The 25,428-nt window shown below is 40.4% G+C and overlaps 1 protein-coding gene across 3 annotated transcripts in view; it reads right to left on the bottom strand.

Moving 5' to 3' along the window:
* Window positions 1-278: 278 nt before the first annotated feature.
* Window positions 279-25,428, bottom strand: part of si:ch211-176g6.2 (ras-associating and dilute domain-containing protein) — a 28,375-nt gene continuing 3,225 nt past the window's right edge. For all 3 annotated transcript variants that reach the window (XM_044179024.1, XM_044179025.1, XM_044179026.1), the window contains 16 exons: window positions 24,416-24,590; window positions 22,173-22,411; window positions 20,720-21,180; window positions 16,686-16,982; window positions 16,098-16,508; window positions 14,223-14,260; window positions 13,902-14,128; window positions 13,458-13,579; window positions 7,728-7,992; window positions 6,741-6,913; window positions 5,591-5,735; window positions 5,296-5,471; window positions 2,585-3,032; window positions 2,275-2,489; window positions 1,078-1,217; window positions 279-965 (listed from right to left, as the gene is read on the bottom strand). In XM_044179024.1, the coding sequence (XP_044034959.1) occupies window positions 872-965; window positions 1,078-1,217; window positions 2,275-2,489; window positions 2,585-3,032; window positions 5,296-5,471; window positions 5,591-5,735; window positions 6,741-6,913; window positions 7,728-7,992; window positions 13,458-13,579; window positions 13,902-14,128; window positions 14,223-14,260; window positions 16,098-16,508; window positions 16,686-16,982; window positions 20,720-21,180; window positions 22,173-22,411; window positions 24,416-24,590 (3,626 nt within the window). In that variant the 3' untranslated portion in view covers window positions 279-871. The remainder of the gene's footprint in view (window positions 966-1,077; window positions 1,218-2,274; window positions 2,490-2,584; window positions 3,033-5,295; window positions 5,472-5,590; window positions 5,736-6,740; window positions 6,914-7,727; window positions 7,993-13,457; window positions 13,580-13,901; window positions 14,129-14,222; window positions 14,261-16,097; window positions 16,509-16,685; window positions 16,983-20,719; window positions 21,181-22,172; window positions 22,412-24,415; window positions 24,591-25,428) is intronic.

Here is a 25,428-nt window from a genome sequence, read left to right as displayed (position 1 = left end):
GGACCCATTGTTAAAGAAACACTGTTATTATCCTATATCATAACTGTTGTTTCTGGTCAAAACCAATTCATTGCTTCAGTGTGACTGAATGGAAATGACACCAATAGGATTAAAGTGTATTTATTGCTGAAACACAACAGACATGAGCTTACTATAAAAACAGCTTAAAAAAATAATAGTAATAAAATCGGAACCCTAGCCTAAAGGAAATATAAATTGGTGGACTCACTTTCCGTGACTATGAGCCAACCTGGGAAATAAGACATCATGAAAAGTGATCGTGACAATATGCTTTTATGGTCCATTTCTCATTCAGACTAGCATTTATCAACAACATGTAACAAACCAATCATTTTATCCAGACGATGAATTAAAAAAAAAAACAAAATTCAAGAATGGCAATGATATTACACCTTAGTTGGTGCTTGTTATTTTTCTACAAACGAATGACAAATGGTAGTGTTGCAGTGATTGCAGATTGCTATACCAGTCACAGGCTTAGGAGTTTAAATATACTGCTTAAAATGAGCTGGACCAAGGCTTTGAATAGTGGTGTCCAGAAAACAAATTTAAATGTTTGAGGCAAACTCAAAATGCTGTATTCACTGGAAGACAACATCAAATATACACATCAATAATTACTATCATGCTATTACAATGTAAATTAAAAAGCTGCAAAACTACATTGAGCAGCTTAAACCCGGTACTAATTCAAGCAGGACAGTTCATTTCATAGTGCATTTTTGTCTTCTTAACCTTATACTAAGGTCCATGTCCTGAACTTGGATGTTCAACAACCTCTTATAGTCATCTTTAAGTGCGCTCATGGTGCATTAACAGTCTTAGTTGAAAAAAGCAGTGAAAAATGCTGTCAGCATTCAGTCTGTCTAGCCTTAGCCATCCAGTCAGATCTGGCCACCAGTAACCTCAGTCTGTCACCTGATGACTGGATCAGCTCCTTTCCACTAACAGAGACAAAACAGAGACAAAGAAGTGCAACAGAAAAAAACTAATCTGCAATCCAAATTTGATTTTTAAATATGAGTTTGCTCAGATTTGGACTTTACTAATTCTTACCTGTGGTAGTCCAGTCCAAGCAGACTGACTCCGTTGACAGCCAGGATCCTGTCTCCTGGTACCAGCTTCTCACACCGGGCTGCAGGAGAGTCTGGGACCACCGCACGGATGAAGATGCCTTTCACCCTCAAGGAAGTGTCCTGGAAGATGAGGTCAAAGTGTCAAGGACTCACTGACACCCAAGATTTTGTAGTCAGCTGCCACACTGCAACCTATTCACCAATGTTCGCTTATTCTTTATCTTCTGGGTTTCATTTTCAAAAAACACAGCTCCTGACAATGTCGGTGTTCACATAATCAGAGTTTTCAAAATGGCCCCTGTTTGAAACTGTATTACCACCTGTCCATAATTATCGAAATCAAGTTTCACATCTCTGCAAGTCGATTATCATAGCTTACTGAAATCACACTACCAATTGCTGCATGTATGGTCGGAAAACAAGCAAAACAACAAAACACAATAATGTTCACCATCTTTGTTTAGCATTTTAGAATGCTAACATTTGCTAGTTAGCAATAAACACATGATAATTATTTAGTTTGAATAAGTTAGGCCTGTTTGCTAGCTACTTATCCTTATCCAACAACAATCGCTCACCAAGACGTTGCAGTCCTGTGAGCAATAGCAATGCCACACTGGTAACTTTTCATGGGAGCTGTAGTTTTTTTTGTATGCTAAATTTAATCGTTGTTTAACTTTGTTAAAATCAACTAAAATCAAGGTTTCAACTTGCCCGGATGTGACGTCATGACTTTGGCTCTCTACAGAAGGCAACAGTACACTTCTACATCACTGCAGCAAGGGAGACGTTAAATCACTAAAGGTCAGCAGAAGCAAGATTCACAACTGGTGTAAAGTTGCTCTTTAAGGTTTAAAGGCAGAATGAGTAGGATTTTCTAAAAAAAAAAAAAAACAATGTATAGACTCATACAAAAATAATCCCTCTCAATCATCATTTATGACCCACTAGATTGTATTATTTATTAACACTTATTTCGTATTTTATAGCTGTATTATTTTGCTGTGTTCGGGACATTTCTGGGCGTCAACCTTTTGGGCAGCGGGTTTGAAGCCCCCAGCCAATAACAGCCCCCCGCAGGGTGTGAGGGCGGGACTCAAAACCTAGCGATCAGGTGCCAGATCGTAAGCACCAAGAGGAAGCTATAAAAATGGCTACATAAATCTCTTTCACTCACCCTTGTGTCAACCAGAGCGAGACCAAGTCCTCTTTCACCTCGCTCCAGCTCCAAGCTAAAAACCTCGTCATTATTGTCATCGTAATGGTCATCTGCCTCTTCCTCCTCCTGCTCCTCCTCTTCCTCTATTAGTTCAACAAATCTTTTCATCCTGGGGCAATCTGATTTCAAACGGTCGACTTTCAGTGCAGCCAGACATTCAAACACTAATCCACCTAAGGAGAAAATACAGGACATGTTCAGTTTTCTTTTACTGCAGACAAACCGAAGAAAACCATGAATGGTGATGTACAGTATTTCTATACTGTACCTTCATCATGTGCATCTACACCAGAGGACCAGGGAAGTGTCTCACTGTCACCCTTCATTCTTTTATCCTGGTACGCCTTCACCAAATCAACAGGATCTATGATGTGGGGGGTGTTGGGTGGGGTGAGGAGACAGGAGGGGTCCAGAGCCGACCTCCTTGTCTCATTGGTCTCAGTCTCTCTGGTCTGTAGCTCCAGATTTCTTAGCTTCTGGGACAAAAGGAGGGCACCACAGGAGCTGAACTCATGCATGTACTGGGTGAAGGAAGGAGAGGGTGGTGATGGGGGTGATGGAGGTAAGGCACCAGAGGTAGTAGAAGGGGACAGGCGGTCATGGAAAGTAGCCTGAGATAAGACCATCTGAACTGGCAATGTATCCAAGGTTTCCGGACTGGCTTTTGGAAGGATATCCATCTTAGTCAGTTTAGTCTCCATTTGAATGGCTCCATCCTGAATGACAAATAGCATTAAAACAATTAAGATAAATTAGAAAACCACCCTTGGGGAACGCTACCAATTTTACACATCAGTTTTGGGGAGTACTACTGCATATGTGAAAAAAGTTGTATAAAGCCTTTTGTGGCTCCAGAGGGAGCTGCGTGAAGTCGGATAAATGCCCTAAGTGATGTCACTTGAGTCAGTGTCGGTTGAGTCTGAAGACTACAAGTTAGAAAATGAACAAAATCTGGGGGTGTGGAGTTAGAAAGAAGTGAGCTAACCAGACCTCTGTAGCCCGCTCCACAACTCTGCTTGAGGCTAGAGGCTCGAGGCTACATTAGCTGCTACTAGCATAACTCACCCTAATCTCCAGTTCGCGATATCTCGTTTGTTTAATCTGTAGAAAAACCGAAGTTTAAAAACGACACGTTGTGGTTTTACAGGGAGGTTATGTGCAGGACTATTTCTTGGCCAAAAGCAGTGACCTTTCAAATCCAAATCGACAACAACAAAAATGAAAACAAAACAGCACTAGCATCCAGTTTTTCTTGAGAGCAAATGTTAGGAGCTTTGTGACTTGCTCAGCAGCAGTGTTACAGTGCAAAGCCCTCTCTCAAAACCTAACACGGCAGCGGCGGATGGCCGCCCACCATTAAATCTGGTTCTGCTCGAGGTTTCTGCCTCTTAAAAGGAAGTTTTTCCTTGCCACTGTCGCCAAGTGCTTGCTCATGGTGGGGTTTGTTGGGTCTCTGTAAATAATATTATAAAGAGTACGGTCTAGACCTGCTCTATAGGAAAAGTGCAATGAGATAACTTCTGTTATGAAATGGCACCATATAAATAAAATTGAATTGAATTGAAAGCATAAAGAGCCTGTGACTGAGCGATTACAGGTAATGTCTGAGTACTATTCGCTAGAAATGATAATTAGCACTACAGGATCGGCTACAAACTAGCATCAGTGAAGCTGAACTGAATGGCTCGTTGTTACAGCTGCTTTTGTCAAATCAGCACAAGAAACGCTCCAGGCAGCAGTGGTTTTCTGCTCAGAAACACTACATGCGAATTCAACGACAAATGTCCCCTGGCAGTAAACTTTGCATGAGTTGATTGCATGCCAAATTATTAAGTAAGGACATTAAAACTTGGACTTGGACTGTGGACTGCGGGATATTAAGCATCAACAATTTTCAGTCAAAAAAATGTGACAATGTTCATCATAAAAACACACAATGTATCTGTCTCACTTTCATAGCTTCAGCAGTTATGAGAAAACAAATTGTTCACAAGTAGAAAGAAATGTTGTTATTATTTTATACTGATGTTTTCAGCTGACAGAGGTTTAAAAACATCCTTTATCAAGTGAACACCAAACATTTTCTGGTTACAGCCCAACATACAGTATGTGGATTCTTTTGGTTTACTACTGTATTACTGTAAATTCAATGCTTTTCAGTTGTTTGCAAACCAAAAATTAGATTAGTCATTTTAAGATGATTTTAGTTTTGTTTAGCATTTGTTAGATTGAGCAATTAAGCAATCAAAAACAATTATCAATAAACTAATTGATCCTGAAAACAATGGTTGACTACAGCTCCACTCGGTAGCCTGTATGAACAGAGCAGGGTTTTTGGAATAACCACTGGTGTTACTAATAGCTTGGTAGCTATAAAGTCTGGAACGTGCCACCAGAATAATTAGAAACTTTTTCACTGATTAAAGCTGCGTTAATTGATTTTTCACAACTTTGATTATAGCAGCTTTAAAGCACTATGTGTGGGATTTCAGACTGTCTGGCACTTGCCCCCCAGTGGTAGTAGCAAAAAGACACCATGGCAGACAGCAATGCGAAAGGACTATTTCAACCTTAATGCATGAATTTGCCTTCTTTGTCCACAAATACTGTGTGGTGTTTTAGTTAGTCACAGGCGGAATACAAGTTCCGCTTATCCGCTATCTACTGTAGGTCATACCCTGACTATGGATAAGTACCTCATACAGAACCACTTCGAAAAACCCGAACTATCCCTTTAAGCTGTCTGGTGGAGTGATGAGTGGCAGCATTACACCTATGCTAGGTCTTTAAAAGAGGAAGGACAAGCAGGTCTTGCAGTGTCATTTTTTATGTTTCAAGTTTTTTTTAGATCAAAGTTTCCTTGGCCTCAGCCAAGAATAAATCCTGCATTAATCGTTATGTCCCAACTTTTTTCAGTATTATATATATTGTTCTGTATACCTATTTCATGTATCATAAATCAGAAGGCATTTTTTGTACCTTTTGCTCCCCAGTAGCTGTGACCTGTGAGTCAGAAAGAGTGGAAATGAACTCTTTGAGTTTGTCCACCTGTTCCCTCAGAGCCGACTCTGTTACCTCCGTTCTCAGTTGGAAGTGGTAACCCCCATCTGGCAGCACCAGAGGATGGTGGGTGTCAAAACTCTCCAGGATGTCAGCTGAGGAAGCAAGGGCCACATTGCATTAAAATAAAATTAAAGAAAATGTATATGATATTCATAAATGGTATTGTGAATTGAGGCAGGAATAATAGTTGACCAGTATGTTGACCTCTCACCGGTTTTGTATGCCGCCGCCTGGTCATGAACAGAAGGAGTCCAGGTGTGTCTGCAGGGAGACGCTGGGCTGTAAAGACTCAGCAGGTGGTTCAGCTGGGCCGGACTCAGGGCAGGGTAGTCAAACCGCAAGGACACCCAAGATGTCTAGATGTGCGCGCGCACACACACACACACACATGGATCAACTGTTCAGCTCACTAGTTTTCAGCTATAAGAATCTTTGCATTAAAAAAGACAAAAACAAAGAAAATAAATGTGCCATGTATTTGTTGAATGAAGCTTTTATTATGTGAAAGAAACGCTGTTCTTCCCTACTATTTATTAATATTATTACTACTATTTTCTAAATGTATTATTTTCAACTAATTCTTTTGTATTGTTGTTTGTAATGTATTATTTTCTACTGTTTTTTGTAAATAATGTATTATTTAGTACTATATTTCTGTAAATATATGTATTATTTTCTACAAACTTTTAAATAAATAAATGTATTATTCACTTTTCATTTACGTGACCAAAGACCGTATATAAAGATATTAGAGATTTATATATACAGTCTATGGTTGTGACCCTTTGAACATTTGTATCAGTGTAGTTGACGGTCATACCTGTAGGTAGGAAAATCATTTGATACAGTGGTTGTTCAGAACCTTTTAAGGGGACAAATATGGAAGCAAATAATGGCCATAAAGATGATTTTGAGTCTCATGAGCAACAGAATGCCTAATTGTGGAATGTAATTACTACTACGAATTATTTTACTTTTAAAACCATTCTGAATTTCTGTGGCCTGAATTGCTATTTGAAATTTTCATTACTCAATTTTAAGTTGCGCAATTTCAAAAACTGTATTTCTTTATTTATATACATGCAGTATATACAATATTTAAATTTGTATACATGTATTTGGTAATAGATATTTAATGTTATACAGAAATACTTAATGGCTGTTAACTGGTTCATTTTATATACATATTTTATATAATACGTAATATAAAACTGTACAATTTACACACACACATACAATATACTTTTTCATCAACTCTGCAGAAATCACATCACTAAATCCTCAGCCTGTTATGTCTCTGAAGATTATTTATAGTTGGATAAACCCAGCTCTGCTGAATGTGTAATGTGTGTGTTTTTTACCTGCAGTAAATTCTTTCTAGGTGTAGCCAGCAGATTGATAGCTGACGAGAGAGTGTGTGTGTGCTCCAAGGCCAGTTCTCCCAGTCCAGCTGCGTGGGCCCAGTCCAGGAGCAAGTCAAGATTGGCCCGCATGCGTACACCTCTGGACCACTGGTAGAAACCTGGCTCAGAGCCTGTGTGCACACCAGGAGACAGTCATCTTTAAAATCAGTTCTTTGTTCATTTACTTGGGTTTATCAGCTTTCAGGTCTACAGCAACAATACTCATTTACTTTGTATACCATCCATATACATTGAAATCTGCCATCTGCCTTTGTATGAAAAATAGGTAATGCGGATTTGACAGCTACATAAGTACCCGTAATTTGTACAACTGCCAAAGCAAACAACAATCAAAGCAAAAATGATATGTGTTATACTTGCTGTCAACAAATCGCATGAAAAGAGCAAAACCAACAATAAAATAATCCTACTAACAAGTGTTGTGTGTGTATCCAAAGCACAAAGGAATGGCACTTATTCTTCCAGCTGTTTGAAATTACTGAGCCTTTAAAAAAAAAAGAAACTATATGTTTTATTACTTACACTAGAACTTTTTAAAGATTTATGTCTTCAGTAAGAACGATTTGGCTTGGGGCTGAGTATCAGGTTAGGGAAGTCAGAAAGTATTTAGACTTTTCATGGGATGTGTTGACAGTAAGACAAATCCAGAAAAATCCAGAAAAATGCAGTCTTATTCTTTTCTTAAGTTATCTATCTATCCGTGTGTGTGTGTGTGTTTTGGTATATAAAAAGGTGTACAAATGATAACCTCCAGACATACCACTAAAATTATATATGTGCAATAATTGAAAGTCCTAAAGAATTATGAGTCAGAAAAAGTGGGTGTTAGTGAGTTTAGAAGTGTCTACCCTCCAGTGATTGTAATCTACTCTTCTGCATACCAGCTAGCAAATATACTCTCTGTTTGCACTGATGCACTGGTACCTCTCTCCATGAGTGAGTTGAAGAGTGATGCATTGATAAAGTAGAAGAGGTAGCCAATGAGCTGTGAAGAAATCTCTGGGTGGAGCTGACAGTCCGACAGTAGTCTCCGGGTCTCGGTCAGAACCACCACAAGGTGCTGGATCTCACCGGGGACCTGCAGTCCACCGCCACCCAGGACCCGAGCACTCTCGCCAATCACCTGCAGCTCAGCACTCTCCCTGAAAGGGTTGCAGTCCAATAGGCCCGGCAGGATGGGGTAGAGGGCCTGATAAGACAGAATCGGTTGAATAAAGGGAACGCAGCTCAGCATGAGAGTGACTCACTCATCCATGTGGAACTGGAAGTTGTTGACAATTCCTGTGGGTCAATTTGAGGTTGGAAAAGTTAACGTTGCGTGGTGGATGTTCTGATCACCGGGATACACTAAAACATGTAAACCTCTAACCCTGACTTTCAGACCACCCGCATTGCCTCTGCATGCCTGTCTCTCTGTGTCTCTCACACTGCAACATAGCTGATATAATAGACAAAGAAATCAGCAGAACTAAGAGAGACAGAGAACATTTCCGCCTTTTCAGCCAAAGGTCCTTGCTGCTCTTCAGAGCGAGCCTGGACAACGATAGCTTTGTTCGGGCTAATTGTACACAGACATCCCCCTTCCCCTCCAATCTCACTCTTACACCCACCAAGCTTCGGAGGCCAGCGCCAGCCGTAGATCCACATTCCTAAAAAGCTGAATATGGCTCATGTGGGCTTGGCATGGCGCTGCAACAGGGCTGCTGAGTGAAGAGTTCTGAAGGAATTCACCCTGAGCAGATCATTTTACATTTACTGTAAGGCCCCGCAGCCAGGGCAGGCTGAACATGAACAGGAGAACGTAACAGCCACGGCTCCCATCACACATGAGACAATGGAAATGGGTGAACATTAAGCCAAGTAATCTTGCAGTGTTTCTGGTTGGAAAATGTCGCTCAGCGGAGCCAAGCCAGAAAGGATTCATTCATTCTGGGATTACCACATGCATCCATGGCACGTATTATTCCAGAGTCAAAAAATAAAGTGTGTATTCTGAGTTGTCTTCTTATTTGTGCATGCATTGTGATGGACAAGTAAACACACAGTCTGCCCACAAGCCTGTTAAAGTGCGTCTGTATTCATCATTACATTTCTTCAGTTGGAATAGCTGCTCACCAGTGGCGCCTTTTGTTTTCCATACCGCAGCAATTACCCTCACATCGGATCGACAAGCATGAAATACCCCAAAATAAACAGAGATTTAAGAAAATATTACCACTTCTGTTTGGATTTAGATTTGATTTTGCTCTCAACATAGTAGGGTTAGTGTCACTTCCTGTCTTGTTGGATGGGAGGTAAAAGAGAAAGGTGAGCTAGAAAAAAAAAAGTTCAGCTCAGTCTTCTCTTGTCTGCCTTGTTTACGCCCTGGTACATTCAAATCTCCCCTGCACAAATATAACCCTTAGTCAGACTGGCTACACTGCAGTAAGCACTGACATGAATCATTATGTCAACTCACTGCACTAGTTAAGGGACAGGATAGATACTAGAGTAAATCATTAGGCCTTAGCCAGGATACTCCTCGGCTTGACTTGACCAGATTCCTCACAAATTCTGGTCTGTCAGTCCAGGAAAGATGTGGCTGCGAGCTTGCTGTGAAGTGACAGTCATGATGGATGACATGACATGCCTGGATTAACGTCCAAGGTTCAAGGTTCATTTATTTATCATTATACATCATAGGGTTGTACAACAAGCTGTAGTCCCTTCATGCTACACACACACACACAGAAAACTATTATTTATGGTGGAGTGCAGAGGATGAATTGAGGAGTCTCACAGCCTGAGGAAAGAAGCTGCTCTGTAGTCTGGTGGCACGACAGAGGATACTTCTGTATCGCTTGTCAGACAGCAGCAGGGTGAACAGGCTGTGGTTGGGGTGGGTAAAACTGGCAAGACCAGGACAAAACTTGAGACTATGTCCACACAAGGCCGGCTAAATCTGAAAACGCTTATTACGTGTGAAAGCGTTGTGCATGTCCAAACTAGCATTTTTGTATCTCCATCTACACTAAAATGACTGAACAATAGGAAAACAGCTAGATATCCATGATCACCAGTACTGTCATTAATACAGTCTATGGGTGTGGCTATGTCAGTCCATCACTTCTAGACTGAAATAACTCAATGCCTATTGGATGGTGATTGCCATGAAATGTGGAACACACATTCATGGTCCCCACAGGATTAATGCTAACAGGATTAATGCTAACGTTTTGGTGACTTTTCCTCTAATGCCATCATCAGGTCAAAAAATTAATTTTGTCCAATACTTTGGTTAATGAAAACTAATGACATTCCCATTTGTGTTTACTGCTAATTAGCAAATGTTAGCATGCTAACACACTCAACTAAGATGGTGAACATGGTAAACATTATACTTAATGTTCAGCATGTTAGCAGTGTCATTGTAAGCACGTTAGCATGCTGACGTTAGCATTTAGCTCAAAGCACTGCTATGCCTAAGTACAGCCTCACAGAGCTGCTAGCATGGCTGTTATTATTGTGTCCTGCATACAGCTATGCCCAGCTCACATGGGCTTACAAGACATGACAAATTTATATAAGCCAGATCCAGATCCAGATTTCTGTTTATACATTTTCAAACAATACTACAAACAGTAAAAAACAAAAAAAGAAAATCAAACATTTTTCATACCGTTATGTCATTGACAAACTTCATAAATTGCTGTCAAAACATGTGCTGTGGAATCAGAATAAATGCTGGTTAAATAATCTATCTTGCCTTCTTTTCCAGGCTTTTGAGACAAAATTTTCAAATTTAAACACATCAGTTAAACAGCCATTCCAATTGTTGATCATCTGCACACCAGAATTTTGCATTTTGGTTTTGTTCAGCCATTTCATGGAAAATTGACTCTTAAATTATCATTATATGTACAAAAAAAGAAAATGGGACTTACACTCCATTTCTTCCAAATCACACAGCTCACACAGTCTGGTTTCTTTGATAGCCAGAGGAAGAATACCAGTTCTCTAATGTGCAACTAGAGATCATTGGCTTCTAGATAAATGAGATGTAACATATGATTCAGGGCCAGACGTTTGGTTTTGACAAGATATTTTCAAGTCATTTTCTGGAAACTTAAATTAACCCCCATTAAAAGTAAGCTTTTAATGGGGTTAATATTACAAGACAAATTATTCCTGTACATATACAGCATATCAGCTTCCTCATAGATTGAATAGAACTCTTTAGCCCACAGAGAAATGTGTGATTTAGCCAACTCCACATAAACACCTTCTTATTTATTCTATCCTCTGCAATTTTAATCAAGAGATTCCACAGTTGCATCATTTAACATTTCTATTGTACCGAACCTGGTACCCAACCCATGTCTCCCTGGGAGCAAATCTGTGAACTCAAAAGTTGTCAGGACAGGGGAATTCAGACTATAATGCAACGTGTCAGTTGAACATAAAATTTTAATTATATCCTGCAAGTTAAAACTCCGTGAACACACTGTATTATATTTATGGATTATTTATGGATTTACTGACAAACCACATCTGGAAGTCATTTGGTTCATCAGGCAGACTTGCTGAGAGAAATAAATGCTGTCTGAGGCAGGTAGTTAGATAACCACATCCTCCTGCACTGAGCAAAAAAATGCTGTCTAAAACTTGCAGGACTATGGACTAATTCCTATAGTTTCCTCTTTAGAGATACAATGTCATATCACTGACTTCCTTCCTGTAGGGATACTGACGTAGACGATGCCTCGAACTTGGCGCATCAGACACAATGTGCAACTGATTTCCAATTGGCAGGACATGTGAGACCTTGGTGTGGCTGCAGCTAACAGCCTGTGAGACCAGCGGTGTGCTAATGCAATCTCTGATGTGGCTCAGTACTTGACATGGCTTCCTTTTACTTTGGGCCTCGCTGGCTTGCATTGGAGGGGCTGTGCAGGAGAGAGTCTGAGTGGACATGCAGCTCAGCTATCAGCTATGATTCCTAGTAAAGCTACTGGCAGAGGAAGAAATGTTCAAAAAAGTTAGATGTCATTGTATGAACGTAAATAGGCCAATCTCCTTGTTAGTATTTTTTTTGGATGGTGTTTTTATCCACACCCACACATCTCGACTGGACGTTTGTCTGAAACTTTCCATATAATGGGTGTGGTGCTTCTGTGAAACTACAACTGAATACTGTGGTTACAATGAAATACCATTTTCTCTTTTTCCAAGTGACACTGTGTGAGAATATACCTTGATACAAACTTCACACTATCAAATACAGCATTTAAAGCCATGCTGTTTACCTTTACAGACAGGGAGCCTTAATTGGCAACATGCGAAAAGTTTAGAGGACTTCATTACCCAGATATCCTGTGGTGTCAGTAAACCTCTCCATTATTTTTCTTATTAGGGGGGGTTGATGAGGTAATGCAGGGACAGAGGAATGTTCACTGGTGTTTAGGAGAGTTTTGATCAAAGGATTTTTGATTCATCACTTCTTATTAACCTAGAATAATTATTGTAAGTGACTGTACCCTACTGAAAATTCATTTCAGCAAATAGGTTACATCTGCAGTGTCCAAATTATTGTAATTAAGTTAAAGCAGTGTTAATTTGTTATCTATTTTTGGGCCACTTGGGGGCAGTAGAACAACTTGTACAGAAATTTTGACATATTAGTTGTTCTGGCTAACATGTTAGCAATCAATTGCCTAATTACACAGCGAGCAGACATTAGCAACGTTAGCATTTTTTTGGAGTCGTGTTTCTGGCCACGCAACAAGCTCTGTCTTGGCTCCACGAACTCCTGAGGGAAATATCTGGCTCTTTAGCTGCTAAATGCTCCACTATGTTCACCAGCTAGTCGCTAACTTTGTCTTTTTGCTGCAGAGCTTTTTCGCTAAAAACAGCTGCCTGCTACGTCTGGAAAAGAAGGTGATGAGAGCGGTGAGACTGAATCTAACCAGTAATGTTGTGGGTCATAAAACAAAACAATGGGACGGCAGAGTTGATCTTTCTCCGGGTTTAACAGTAGGAGCGACCCCTCTCACATTCTACGTAATCCTTTGATCCACTGTTACAGGAAAAATGAAAATACTGATTAGTGCAACTTTAAGATCTTGCCTTGTGCAGCTTTTACTGGTAGAGAAGCAACTGTTCCCGGTCTTGTGCTTCATTTGAAATATTATAGGCTGCAATGTAAAGCTTCCTTGGCAGCACTTGGAGATCCCTGGCTTCATTCCTTCATCCTCCCCCAAAACACACACACACACACACACACACAAAGGCCCTTGGTGTCCTGTCTCTCTCCCATGTCATAATGGCCCCAGTGTGGTCTGGCAGTGTGGCTGGCCGGTCTATTAGAAAGCTGTCAGAGTGGCTAACTGGGCTCTTTATTCTCAGCCCGTCTGATTATTTTCCTTTCTCAAACTACACATCACAATCATCTGTGAGAGGAACAGATGGAGCCGCTACACAAGCCTGATTGACTCTTCTCCTTTGGCCAAGAAAAGTTGCTTGTTGGCGAAGGTATGGTAGATGTTTGTCAGATGTTTGTTACTCACTTGCCTTAGCCACAAAAGTGTGGCTTGACGAGCTGATCTATTTACAGGGTATAGTACGTCTATTTAAATCCTGTGTATGCTATAGCTGTGTGCTTGGTCACCCTCTCACCTTGGTGATGTAGTACACACACTGCTGGAAGGCGAGCATGATGACCTCCTCCAGGACAGCAATTGTCTCCTCACTGGCCGAACGGACACAGGACAGACGAAGCTCCAACAGGACACATATATCTGTAAATGATACAGGTGTAGTTGTGCTCCAGTGACATATTGAATGTACAGTATGTTTAAGTTTCACTAGGCAGCTTTAAACTTTAAGACAGTGTCAGTGTCATCAGTTAACTGTCCTTTGAGTCAAAATACCAAAGATTTTGTATTTAGCGCTTAACTGCTACATCTTGTGCGCAAAGTCTATATGCCCCCGAACGAAAAGTTAATTGAGCAGGAAAAGCAAATCCGTGTTGTCATGGTCATGATTTACTTAGTGCAGCTTTAATTCTGCGTATGGTCACATGATCATTGTGTCAAATTTGAAGATCAATAGGAAACTAACCCAAGTTCTCCACCTCCTTGTTCTCCACATCTTCCCTTTCTTCTTCGTCTGCCTGTCCCTGCTCTTTTCGGGTTCTCCACTCCAGAATAAGAGGCAGCTGATACTGGATGAACTGTAGCAGCTCCAGACTGTTGGACATCCACACCACCAGGGGGCAGAGTCCTGAGATCACCTCATGCAGACTGAGAGCCTGGAGGTCCTCTGGGTTTGAGCCTTCAACACTGAGACTGCAATACAGAAGAAGAGATCTGCAGTGAGGTCTGTGAACTGTAATATAATATTAACTGTGATGGCTGAAGAAAAACAGTATGGTGTGCTTACACTTCAGGTTGAACTGCAGCTATGTCCTTAGTGTGCTCCTGCATGGCAACAAAAAAAGGCTTTGCAGTGAGTAGTGGTAATATTATAGTAACAACCTACATTTATACAATTGCAGATGTTTAGAAGAAAGCATAAACTAAAAAATGGCAAAAAGGTAATATAAAAAGTATAAAATGCTAATTAAAAATCTAGTCAACAGGGAGGTCCCAAAGAGTTAAAACGAGATCATTAATGTATACAAAGGTAAGTCTGTGTAGTGAGTTTTAAGAGACTTGGCAGCCTAAAATCCTCAGTGGCTTTAATGCCAATGGAGCACCTCTTGTTTATAAGTAGAACTTTGTAACAGACAATGGAAACCAAAGTTCTAAGGCTGCAGACTCAAATTAAAAAGTTTCGTTACATCAAAAGTAATCAGTAACTCCTCAAATACATTTTCAAATAAACAGGGCCAGATCAACCCTCTCGGGGGGCTTGGGGCAAAATTGAGCTGTGGTCCCCAATGAACCTTTGCTTTCTCCCATTCTATTTGTATTGTGTATGTGTGAATGGTATTCTCTTTAAGTACCCATTACATGCAGTGCACACAGCAGACTACACATGGCAGCTTATATTTTCCCTAGAGCCTCAGAAATACTGTCTTGCCCCAGCTTTGCTGTGTGTTAGTTTATTTGTGGTGATTAAACACAAATTCATTTAAAAAATGTGCACCATGTAAGCATTATATCAACTGAAATAGTAAAGGTTTTAAAACTACAGTTTGACACAGGGCCCCTCCAAAAGACAGTGCCTGAGGATGCTACAAATGCTGGCCTTAAGACCCTTAAGGCCTGGTCACACTAGAAAGTGGCACAGCGATAATCATCTGTGCATCTTTGCAAACATGTGGTTCTAGAAGCTTGGTGACGAATGTCCAACTTGCTTAACATACAGGAGATTTTTGCGTACACCTTCTCATTGCTGGTCGCTGTTTCCAGTTCCCGCTGGATTTCGTCCTCAGCATAAATGCTCAATAAGGCCTGGACTTTGCCGTCGGTCCATCTGTCGTATGCTTTCTTCTGTAACTCCATGTTGATGTGTTGAAGAACAATGAACAAAAAACAAACTGATTTGCAGCTGCAGATTTTAAAAAATGGTGTCTGAAATACTTGATGTGAGTACTCGACCAATCAGAAATGTCCAGCGCTGCAAGCCCCACCCCCAAAGTTCCTGTACTTTTGGAAAGTACTATCCCCACAAGCAGGGACTTTTTGGAGGGTAAAAAATGTCCCCGGAACTTAATTTAGACCCTGGTCCCTGCGGTGGAAACTTACTGAGTTCCTCCAAAGGTTCCTAGTCCCAGGGGAAACCCTAACCCTGCAGTGGAAATGCGACTATTGTGACTACTCTCAGGACTAGTTGGTGAACTACCGTAGCTGGCAAGCTAACAGCTGATATGCTAGCAAGCAGTGAACGTACTAGTGCTAATCAGTCACAATAGCTCCCAGAGCTTCTGTCTGTTTTCTCTGTACTGGGCTCCCTCTGGCCCCCTTTTGTTCCTGGGACTGTACATCATTTAATTCAATAAAGAGTTTTATTGAAGACAGGGAAAAAGCTCTAACAAGCTGGCTGACAGTCAGCAGGGCTTGCCAACTGTCAGTTACTGGCAAACCTAGCTATCAGTTAGCAAGCTTGTTACCTCTGTTGCTAATAGGACAATAAGTTCACATTTAAATGTTTGCCATTTTAAATGCTAGTGTGACCAGGCCTTTTACATTTTAGTTTGTATTGTGCTTTAGTGCTGCATATTCACAAACAAATAAGCAATTAGAGGCCTAGGGTAAGGACCTCCTAAAAGACTCGCATATCTCTTATAACATCTTTCCCCCCACAACTTACCCACATGGCACTCTGAACTCCACTTGCAATAAGCAACAGCAGCCTGCGCAAGTCTGAGGTATGAAGACATGTGGACGAATACTGAACACACAGACATAGCAAAAATGCAACAGTCAGTGGTGGTCTGTCTTTGATGCTACCTCCCATAGCAACTATCTCCTTGACAATGCGATCCTCGTCCTCACTCTCATATTTCAGAGTCAGGCTGTGGCCTTCAGGTGGGTTTAAAAAGGGAAGGCCTCTATTTAGGGACTGTTCGCTGCTTGAGCTCTGGAGGTCAGTGCAGGTTGTGATGCAGGTGTTGCAGAGGATCATTTCTCTAGTATGGCTTGTTGTAGTGGCAGAAGTGGTGTGACCCAGCATCCAGGGGACAGCAGTCATGCTGGGCTCAGGAGCAGCATTGTTTACTTCCTTCATTTCCAAGAAAGAAACGAGAATCATAAAGTATGATTTATATGTATGTTTATTTGTTCTCACTAAAGGAATTTAAGGAAAATGAAGATCTTACCAGTTGAAAAAATACAGTGGATACTTTGCACATGTACAATCTGCCCTCACTTTCCTGTCTCTCCTGTATCTCATTCTTACCTTGTGTGACAAAGCTAAGGGATCCTTGAAAAGAAACAGGTAGCGCTGTCCCAACCCGATGACATCACCAGGGTTAAGCTGCACTTCTTTTCTCAGCACTTCGCCATTCCTCGTGACCACGGCGTCCTGACAAGGGCAGAGCATGGTGGGGCTGCCGACGCTATGGCGATGGAAATAGCAGTGTCTCGGGAGGACGTCAGTGGCAAAGAGAAGGATGTCAGATTTTGACCCGTCTTCATGATCACTTTCCCGACCAAATACAATGTTTGGCTCGGCAAGTAGGTAGATGACAAAGTCCTGAATGCAGAGAAAAATGATAAATTACCATACAATCTGTCAGTACTAACATCTTCTCCTTTTGATTTTCTATTGATGATCCTGTAGGTGGCATTCTTTTCTTTATTTGTTCAGCCGTGCTAATAATAACTAGCCAGCTCACTTCTCTTCTGCTTCTCTTCTGTTCCAACTAAGTACATTTACGCAAATACTGTAATTAAACTAAATATAGTTAAAATGTATGCACTACATTCTGCAGGAAATATTGTACTTTTTACTCCTCTACATTTGTTGACAGTTTTAGTTACTGTTTAATTTGCATATTATAATTTTACACTCAAAACATATAATCAGTTTATAAAATATGATGCATTGTTATATATGTGACTACCTAACTGTATATAAAAAAGTTCAAATTCACTCCACCTCAACCAGCTAAAATGCTGCTTACACTTTGATGCATCAGTAATACTAATGCAATAATATAATATACAGTATGTAATAATAAACACAACCTGCATAATGAGTACTTTTACTTTTGATACTCAAGTACATTTTGGTGATATTACTTATATATTTACGTACATTTGTAAATGCAGGACTTTTACTTGTAATGGAATATTGTTACATTGTGGTATTGATACTTTACTTAACGAAAGGCTTCAAGTACTTCTGCCACCACTGCAAATGAGTTGTTGATGGATTATTTACTGTGACCTGTGTATGTTGGTCTTGAAACACATAGAGCCAGTTGTGCTCAGGAACAGCAAATGTATAAGACTTGAATTGAGGTTGAATCTATTAAGTTAGAATTTAAGTACCAATCAATCGGTGACGGAGTAGGAAATTAGACATTTAATATGGTACATGGACATTTCACCCCCAGCTTCATAACAACACTGCTCTCTCAGTGAAAGCAGTCTGATCATGTGGATGTATTAGAATTGTTAGTCTTGACCAAGCCTGATTAGGCAAACAATGTTTTATTAATCACAGTGAGAGGCAAGCACAATGTGCAGGGATTATGTTTGACATTCCCCTTGTGATGCTAGTCTTTTCCAATGGGACAGATTTAACCAGCTGAACTAATTCACAGATAAACTCCCTAAACCTTGTTCATAATAGTATTTCTCCTGTTAGATGATTATATTCTTATGAAGGGTCTTTTGGGAAAACAACTGTGACGCAGAGTCAAAATCACAGCAGTGCGTGAGAATTAGCCTCTGTGTGTGTGTCACTGTTAAAACCACGTGTAATCAGCCAGGAAGCAGTGCCAGGGTTGCCTTTTTCTGTTTCCTGATCAGTGTTTTGACACACAGTTTTTCTACGTACAGTTCGCTGACCTTTCGCATAATGATTCTCCCCTCTGTCTCTCTCTTTAGACTGAGAAAACATGCTGTTAGAGCTGCAGCTCTGAAGTATTTTACACTGGGTACAGGGCATAACACAGTAGTTACGCCATTGATCAATTTGAATGTAATACAAACACATATGAACATTTTGTAAAGAAGCCAGAATCAGCCTTCATGCATGTGAGTAATTAGTGTGAGAGGCGGTAAAGAGGTGGAACTGACAGTTCACTAAGCCATGCTCCCCTTAGTTATTGTCGTTACGCCTGTCAAGCTTAGCAATTTACAATGATAACAAGGTCAGATTTACCGTCAAAATTCATAGTAATATTTGAAACAATGGGTCCTTCATTTCAGACAGAGGATTTTATCAGCTGTAGCTAGCTAGCTAATTAAGCTAACGTTAACTCCATGATTGGTTATAAACGCTGTCTCCGGCTGACTTTTTAATGTTTTACAGCTGACGAGAACCCTGTAAAAGCAGTCTTAAATATGACCACATGGCTACATACATGCAATTGTATATATATATATATATATACTCGGGGCAGTGACCCCCAAACTGGAGGAGTGGCTACAGCAGATCCCTGGAAGAACACCAGACATCTCGGTCCAGAAGAGCGCAGTACTGGGAACAGCAAAGATACTGCGCAGAACCCTCAAGCTCCCAGGCCTCTGGTAGAGGACCCGAGCTCGAAGGACGAGACCACCCGCGGAGGGTGAAGGACAAAGTTATATATATATATACTGAAAATATATAATGCTAATGTTAAAATCTGATAGCATCCAGGGCTAGGTCCCACACTGTGGGAAAATACTACACAGTGAATATACTGTTCTTGATAGTCATAAACCATGAAACCGTTGCCATGGAGAAGAAGCCAGTCAGAGTCACAAATCAGAGCGGTAGCGAATTCAAAACGCCTCGTCGTTTCAGTTGAGAACAAAACACTGCGCCACAGTCGCAGACTTCACCCACAAGTGACCCAGAATTTAAAAGTGAACTGAAAACGCCAGTTGTATCATATTTGCTACATGAGTTTCTGAGATTTCCACATAATCAACATGATCAGTACTTTCCTGAAACCTATGAATCTGACAGGTCTTCTGCCCTCTGGTGGGATATTGCAGGCAGCAGCGGGCCTTTGAATGCCATATCCAAAATGGTTGCCGTCATGTAGTGATTCGCAAGTTTTTGGCAGGGAAATCTACTCCAATTTAAAAAAAGTTATGGTAAGAATAACATTAATATTGTTACTAACATTTTAATATGAATATGTACTGTATTGAAGCAACTTATAATTACTTAATATTTCGTACCTTATTTTCTAGTAAAATCGTGTTGAAAATGTGTGTATCAAATATGATACAGCAGGTACAGAAGGTAATAAATCCCTCAGTCGTCTTTGTATTGCATTTCATGATGCAGTCTGCATTATGTCTACCACAATGCCAAATACACTGTTTTGATTTTTTAATTAAACTAATTAAAGATTGAAATGTCATCTTAAGATATATTTAGAGTGGAAATTGAGATATTTATATGTGTTTTGTATATATTCAACCTGCTCTCATGATAATCACTTGGATGTTGCAATGGCTCATCGATTTTCACTAAAACAATCCCTTGGTTATCATAATCTGTGTGTTATATTGACCAGTTCAGAGAAGGCATTCAGAGTACACAATCATTTGTTTTTTGTTTACATTTTTAGATGGCAAAGAACAGAAACTGTTTGGGTTTTTTTGGCCAACCACAAGGCGAAGTAAAAAGGTTGTAAAAACTTTCCTGCTTGAAAAAAAAGAACCAAACCAAATGAAATGTTCCGAACGTTCCAAATGCAATGAACAATATTTGTTTTTGTTTCTAAAATAAACATTGTTGTGATCAATAAATTGTCATAAAAGCCTGATGAATCAAATATGATACAAAAGAAATATCATATACGTAAATGATTACAATGCTGTTTTTAAAATTTTGTTTAAAGGTCCGATAAACACTTCAATTTAATTAGAATTTTCTGGCTCTTATTTTGATTCGTGTTATTTGTTTTCAGTTTTCTCAACACTGTTATCTTAAGCTTCCACCCGCCATTAGCGGTGCACGAAACAGAATTTAAAGTGACTCTTGACGAAATGCACCATGGGAGTCGTAGTTAACGTCAACCTTGAAGTTGTTATGTAAACAGGTTTGTACCTTCGGCTTTTTATCAAAGAACAAGATATTTTCTAACAGTTCTTATTCTGGACTGATGATTTATCCAAGCCACAGAAGAGCTTCAACTGTGAGTCATGTGACATTGTCTATGGGAAAAATCAATGGGACTTTTGCTTCCAGAACCAGGGGCGCCCAAAGTAGCTCCTCCCACTTAGCAACTGTATTCTGGAGTGTGTGTCTGAATGAGATACCTGTGTGAGGCTGCAGCCCTGCAGCAACAGCAGGTATGGACAGTCGTGAGGAGGGTGAATGGAGTACTGTGTGGTGTTATCGTCGCTGCTCTCCGTCTCCTCCCTCTCTGACTCCTCTCCTTCCCGCTCGCCTCTCGGCCTCGACGGACAGAGGGTCTCTGTTTTGGCCTGCGACCCGCCGTCCCCCTTGGAGGGAACTGCGAGGCTGTGAATGTGGTTCTGTTCTGGGCTTGTTTTTGGGCACTCGTAACTCTGCACTGAAGTTTGATTCAGGCACTCGCTTTGATCCTTGTGACATTTATCATGACCTGCATCCTGTTTGGTCTCTGCATCAGAATCTAAGAGGTCCATCTCGCTTTTGCTCCTCCACAGTTTGTGGCTTCGCCCCATGGTCCTCTCTATGAGGGTGGAGGTCACTCTGGAGCGGCTCTTCTGCAGCTTTCGAGCCTGGGCATTGATACCTAACAGGGAGACGAATAAACAAATAGAACTGCTGGGAATTAGATTGAACACTGCTGTTAAAATATGTGCAAACTGAGCTGCTATATAAATATGTTAAGCTAAGGGGCAATGGAATCTAGTGACAGGGCAACACCCGTTTTTTTCCTGAAGCAAGGTGAGGTGTGTGTGAGCCTGTATGTGTTCGGTCATTAGTACATGGTGTGTTTATGCCAGAGTCAACACGGAGAAGCCTCACACAGGAAACAGACCTCAGTGGAAAGAAAGACAGAGCTCATGGAAATAAAATAAAGTTCACCCACGGAGCAGGCATCCACAAGCTGACACTGATAGAAGCTATCACAAGCTGCGCCATTCATAAAAGCAAAACACAAAACAGGACGCACTCTTACACTACGACCACAGCTGTGTCAACCACAGCTGGGGGCTCCAGTAGAAATGACAGTAGAAATGACGTGGTCCACCCTGCACATTTACAGTGCCATAAAAGGTTTGTGTCCTGCATCTACGGAAAGTTCTGGGTGTTTTTCTGCTCCATCATGCTTTGTAAATATCAGCGGATAAGATATTTCGCTGTGTAAAGCTTTTACAGCATTATGTTAAAACAGTAAAGTGTTAGACAAAGGGTGTGTCACTGCAAGAAGTTTAATTAAATCACAGGGTGTCTGCAAGTTTCATTTCATTTAAAGTATCTTTTGAGAATGAAATAGTCCAAGTTTGTAACAGAAATCGAAAAGAAAGAAAAAAAGAAATTGTAGACCCATTAAAATATAGTTTGGTCTGTGTGGCTTGGCTGATTTTCACTGGAAAAACAGCGTGCCAACAAACCACATTTTTACTGTGAGAACTCTAAAACTGGATTTAATACTGACAAAACTTTATTTAATGGTAAAAACTTTTATTCCAAGACATGCAGACACCGTGAGTAAGGATGTGGTACGCTGTGAAACGATCAGTCCCTAAAGCACCCTGAGGCTACGGTCAGACACTGTACCAGCAGTAATGGTGTCTTTGTCTTTGGATATCTTCTCCTCCACTGAGATTCTCCTCTGGATTTCGAAACGTCTCGCCAGGCCTTCTCTGGGTTTCCATAGTGACTGCAGGAGGAGGGGCTTCTCATTGTCGCCCACGACTCTGAATCCTTCTGTTCTCCACTGAGCGCCAATGACTCCAATGGAGCCAATAGTGTCACAGAGAACGTAGGACTCTGCCTCCTCCTTGCCCAGGCCATACCTAGAAGACATAGTCATGTTAAATATAATCATCATAATGATAAAACTGGAACTTAAAGCACCTATGTGTAGAATTTGAAAATTTCAGACTTTGGTTACTCCAAGTGTTCATCGTCTATCAGATGATATTGGACTGAATCCCTTGAAAGCAACATAGACTGAACCAATTTTTACCTTTCCACATTGTCTCATTTTCCTGCGAACAAAGACATATGCCATCATTTTGAATAATTTGAAAGCAGCTATAATTACATAAAAATTCAATACATAGGGGCTGTAAAGGAAAATTTTGGAATTTTGAAAGAAAAGAATTAACACATTCTTCCTGTAACAAGCTGGAAAATGCACCCTTGCTCAATTCAATACACTCAGGGGTTTTATTGCTACAGTCTTAGTTGGTCTGGTATGACCAGTAGCTAATGTTAGCTGATGCTAGCAAACTTTAGGTAGCTATTGCTGTGTGATTGACATTTCTGAGTCACACTGAGTTCATGACTCTCCAATCGTGCCGCTGTTACACTACGTGTTAGCATTCCATTATCTCGTAACTGTCACTGGTGACCACAGTGGCCGCAGTTCATTAAAAGTTACACGTTTGCTTTAAACCTGTATTAGTACATTTTTTGGCCACTTGGGGGCAACCCAACGAGCTGTAAACACAATATTGACATATCACCTTATAAAGTTGATACAGTCAACGTAACGCAAACAATTGCCTATTTGCACATCCAGCAAACATACAGCAACATTAGCATTCATTTTGGAGTAATTTTTCTGGCCACCATACAAATGTTAGTCCAATATTCACTCTACTTTTAGCTCTAGTTTGGTCTTAACCAACTCCTTCGAGGAAATGTCTGCGTCTTTAGAAGCTATATACTGCACTTAGTGAACCAGCTAGTTATTAACTTTGTCTGTCACAAGTGCCATTTGGTGCTAGGCAGGTAGCGTACAGTGGGTTTATCAGAGCTTTTTTTGCTTAAAAAAAAACAAAAACAAAGAGCTGCCTGCTGCAGCTGGATGTGAAGGTGATTAGAGCTGTAAGACTGAACCAGAAGAGTAAAGTTGTGGGCTGTAAAAACCAAAAGAATGAGCTCAAAGATGCTGCAGAGTAGGATGATAATCTACGGGTTTGTCACTACATGCAACTCTTTTCACATTATACTCAGTCATGTGATCTATTATCAATCTAAAAAATCTTGATTAGAGCAGCTTTAATGTAAAACACTTCAATGCGCAAACATTTAGATCTGCTGACTCATAGAGAGTTGTTTATTTAGCTGTTTCTTCAAACTAATCAAAGTAACAGCTTATCAGGGATATTCTATTAAGCCTGCATACAGAACAAAGAGGAACTTATCAAGTGTCATAATGTTGCCATTTACTTAATGTATTTGCTAACCCATTACTAAATAAGAGATGTGTAATGATAGCTAAATGTCACTGCTACAATGTAAATTTTCACTGAGGGAAAAGGAAAATGATTTACTCTTTCCTCTACAAGCTGAATACCACTTGTATTAATCATTCCATTATGTTTTTGGCTGAAACATTAGCAAAGACTGACAGACATTCACTCTCCGGAGAGGCCGCCTCAGCCCTCTGGCCGGCACTGACTGTCTTTCACACAAGTCTGTGGTTTGCTATAGACCTTTTCAGAACTACTAAATGAACTATTTGGCACACGTACACACTGCGTGCACTGTACTGCAATTATAATAAACAGAACAACGGGTCAAGTCGACTTTGTTCATCTGAAATATACTAATCACAACAACATGAACACGCTCTCCTTTCATCGACCGCCAAGGTTTTGTGCATCAAAGACTGTTCTGACTGCTTTTATATACAAATGATGTAGCACAAAGGTATATTACAGCAGAGGAAGCATGTGGATGGACATAATATAACTCACCCTGCGTAGACACACAAGGACCCATGTACAAAGCAGACACATATGGCATACAGACGCACACACATGTGCACAGATAACACGTGGCCTTACCGTTCAAGGGCCTCTTTGACTAGTTCTTTTGCACTAGAGTGTGTGGTGGCCAGGACGCTCTTATAGTGAGCTCCCTCACAGATTTCATTTCCAAAGATCTTCAGGATTCCTGGAGCAGTTATCTGATTGGACAGCTCAGATGGGTCGTCCGCTCTTAAAGCATCTACAGAGATCACTGCATGTCAACAAAGGAAAGAAGTTTTATTGCTGGCTTATAGTTGTGGTTCATTAGCATTGATGGCAGACATACATTTACCATAACACCAGTAGGAAAGACAGTCAGTGTATAACAAAAACACCATAACATAGACACTATGCTTCAGTCTTTGCAGTGCACTATTTTGGCAGTTTGTCTACAATAAACCAACCAAAGGAAATGATAGAATATGTGCGCTAACAGATATCAGTTGAGCTGTTTCCTCCATTTCTATTACGGACTAATGTCATTCAAAACCACATTTTAAAATCTAGCAATTGAAATGCGTATTGCCATTTGTATGTATATTTTGTTTGTGTGAATGTACTATATAGTAAAACTACGGTTAGAATAACTGCACAGTTATGCATTTGGAACACAGGTAACGGTGACATATGTCTCCCTTTGACTTCAACACAATGTGAAATGCAGTATTAATGACTGTCACTTGTCTCAGTGATGGTTTTGTTTGTTTAACCTAATTAAAGCTCCCCCTTAGCAATTTAATATTGCACTTTCATAAAGCTGGGCGACAGAGAGACAGATTTCTAAAAAGAATGGTCAAAATCGAAGCAGCAACGGCTGAGATATTCTTGTTTTTATACAGAATAGTTCAAGCTCCAAAAATGCTACATTTCCCATAATACAATCAATAGCATCTTTACGTTTCACCCTTCCTGCCTGTTAAACCACCATGTCTTTCAAACTCCATGTCCCCATTTGGTAATCTAGGGTTTTTGTTATAAATTTGTGGTGTCTAAGCCCATATTGACATGACATCATCAGGGGTTATTGTCTCAAACTTTAGACAGCTCCT

Source organism: Siniperca chuatsi, linkage group LG20 (assembly GCF_020085105.1).
Source record: "Siniperca chuatsi isolate FFG_IHB_CAS linkage group LG20, ASM2008510v1, whole genome shotgun sequence".
Taxonomy (NCBI): domain Eukaryota; kingdom Metazoa; phylum Chordata; class Actinopteri; order Centrarchiformes; family Sinipercidae; genus Siniperca; species Siniperca chuatsi.
This window is presented reverse-complemented; position numbering and strand designations above follow the sequence as displayed.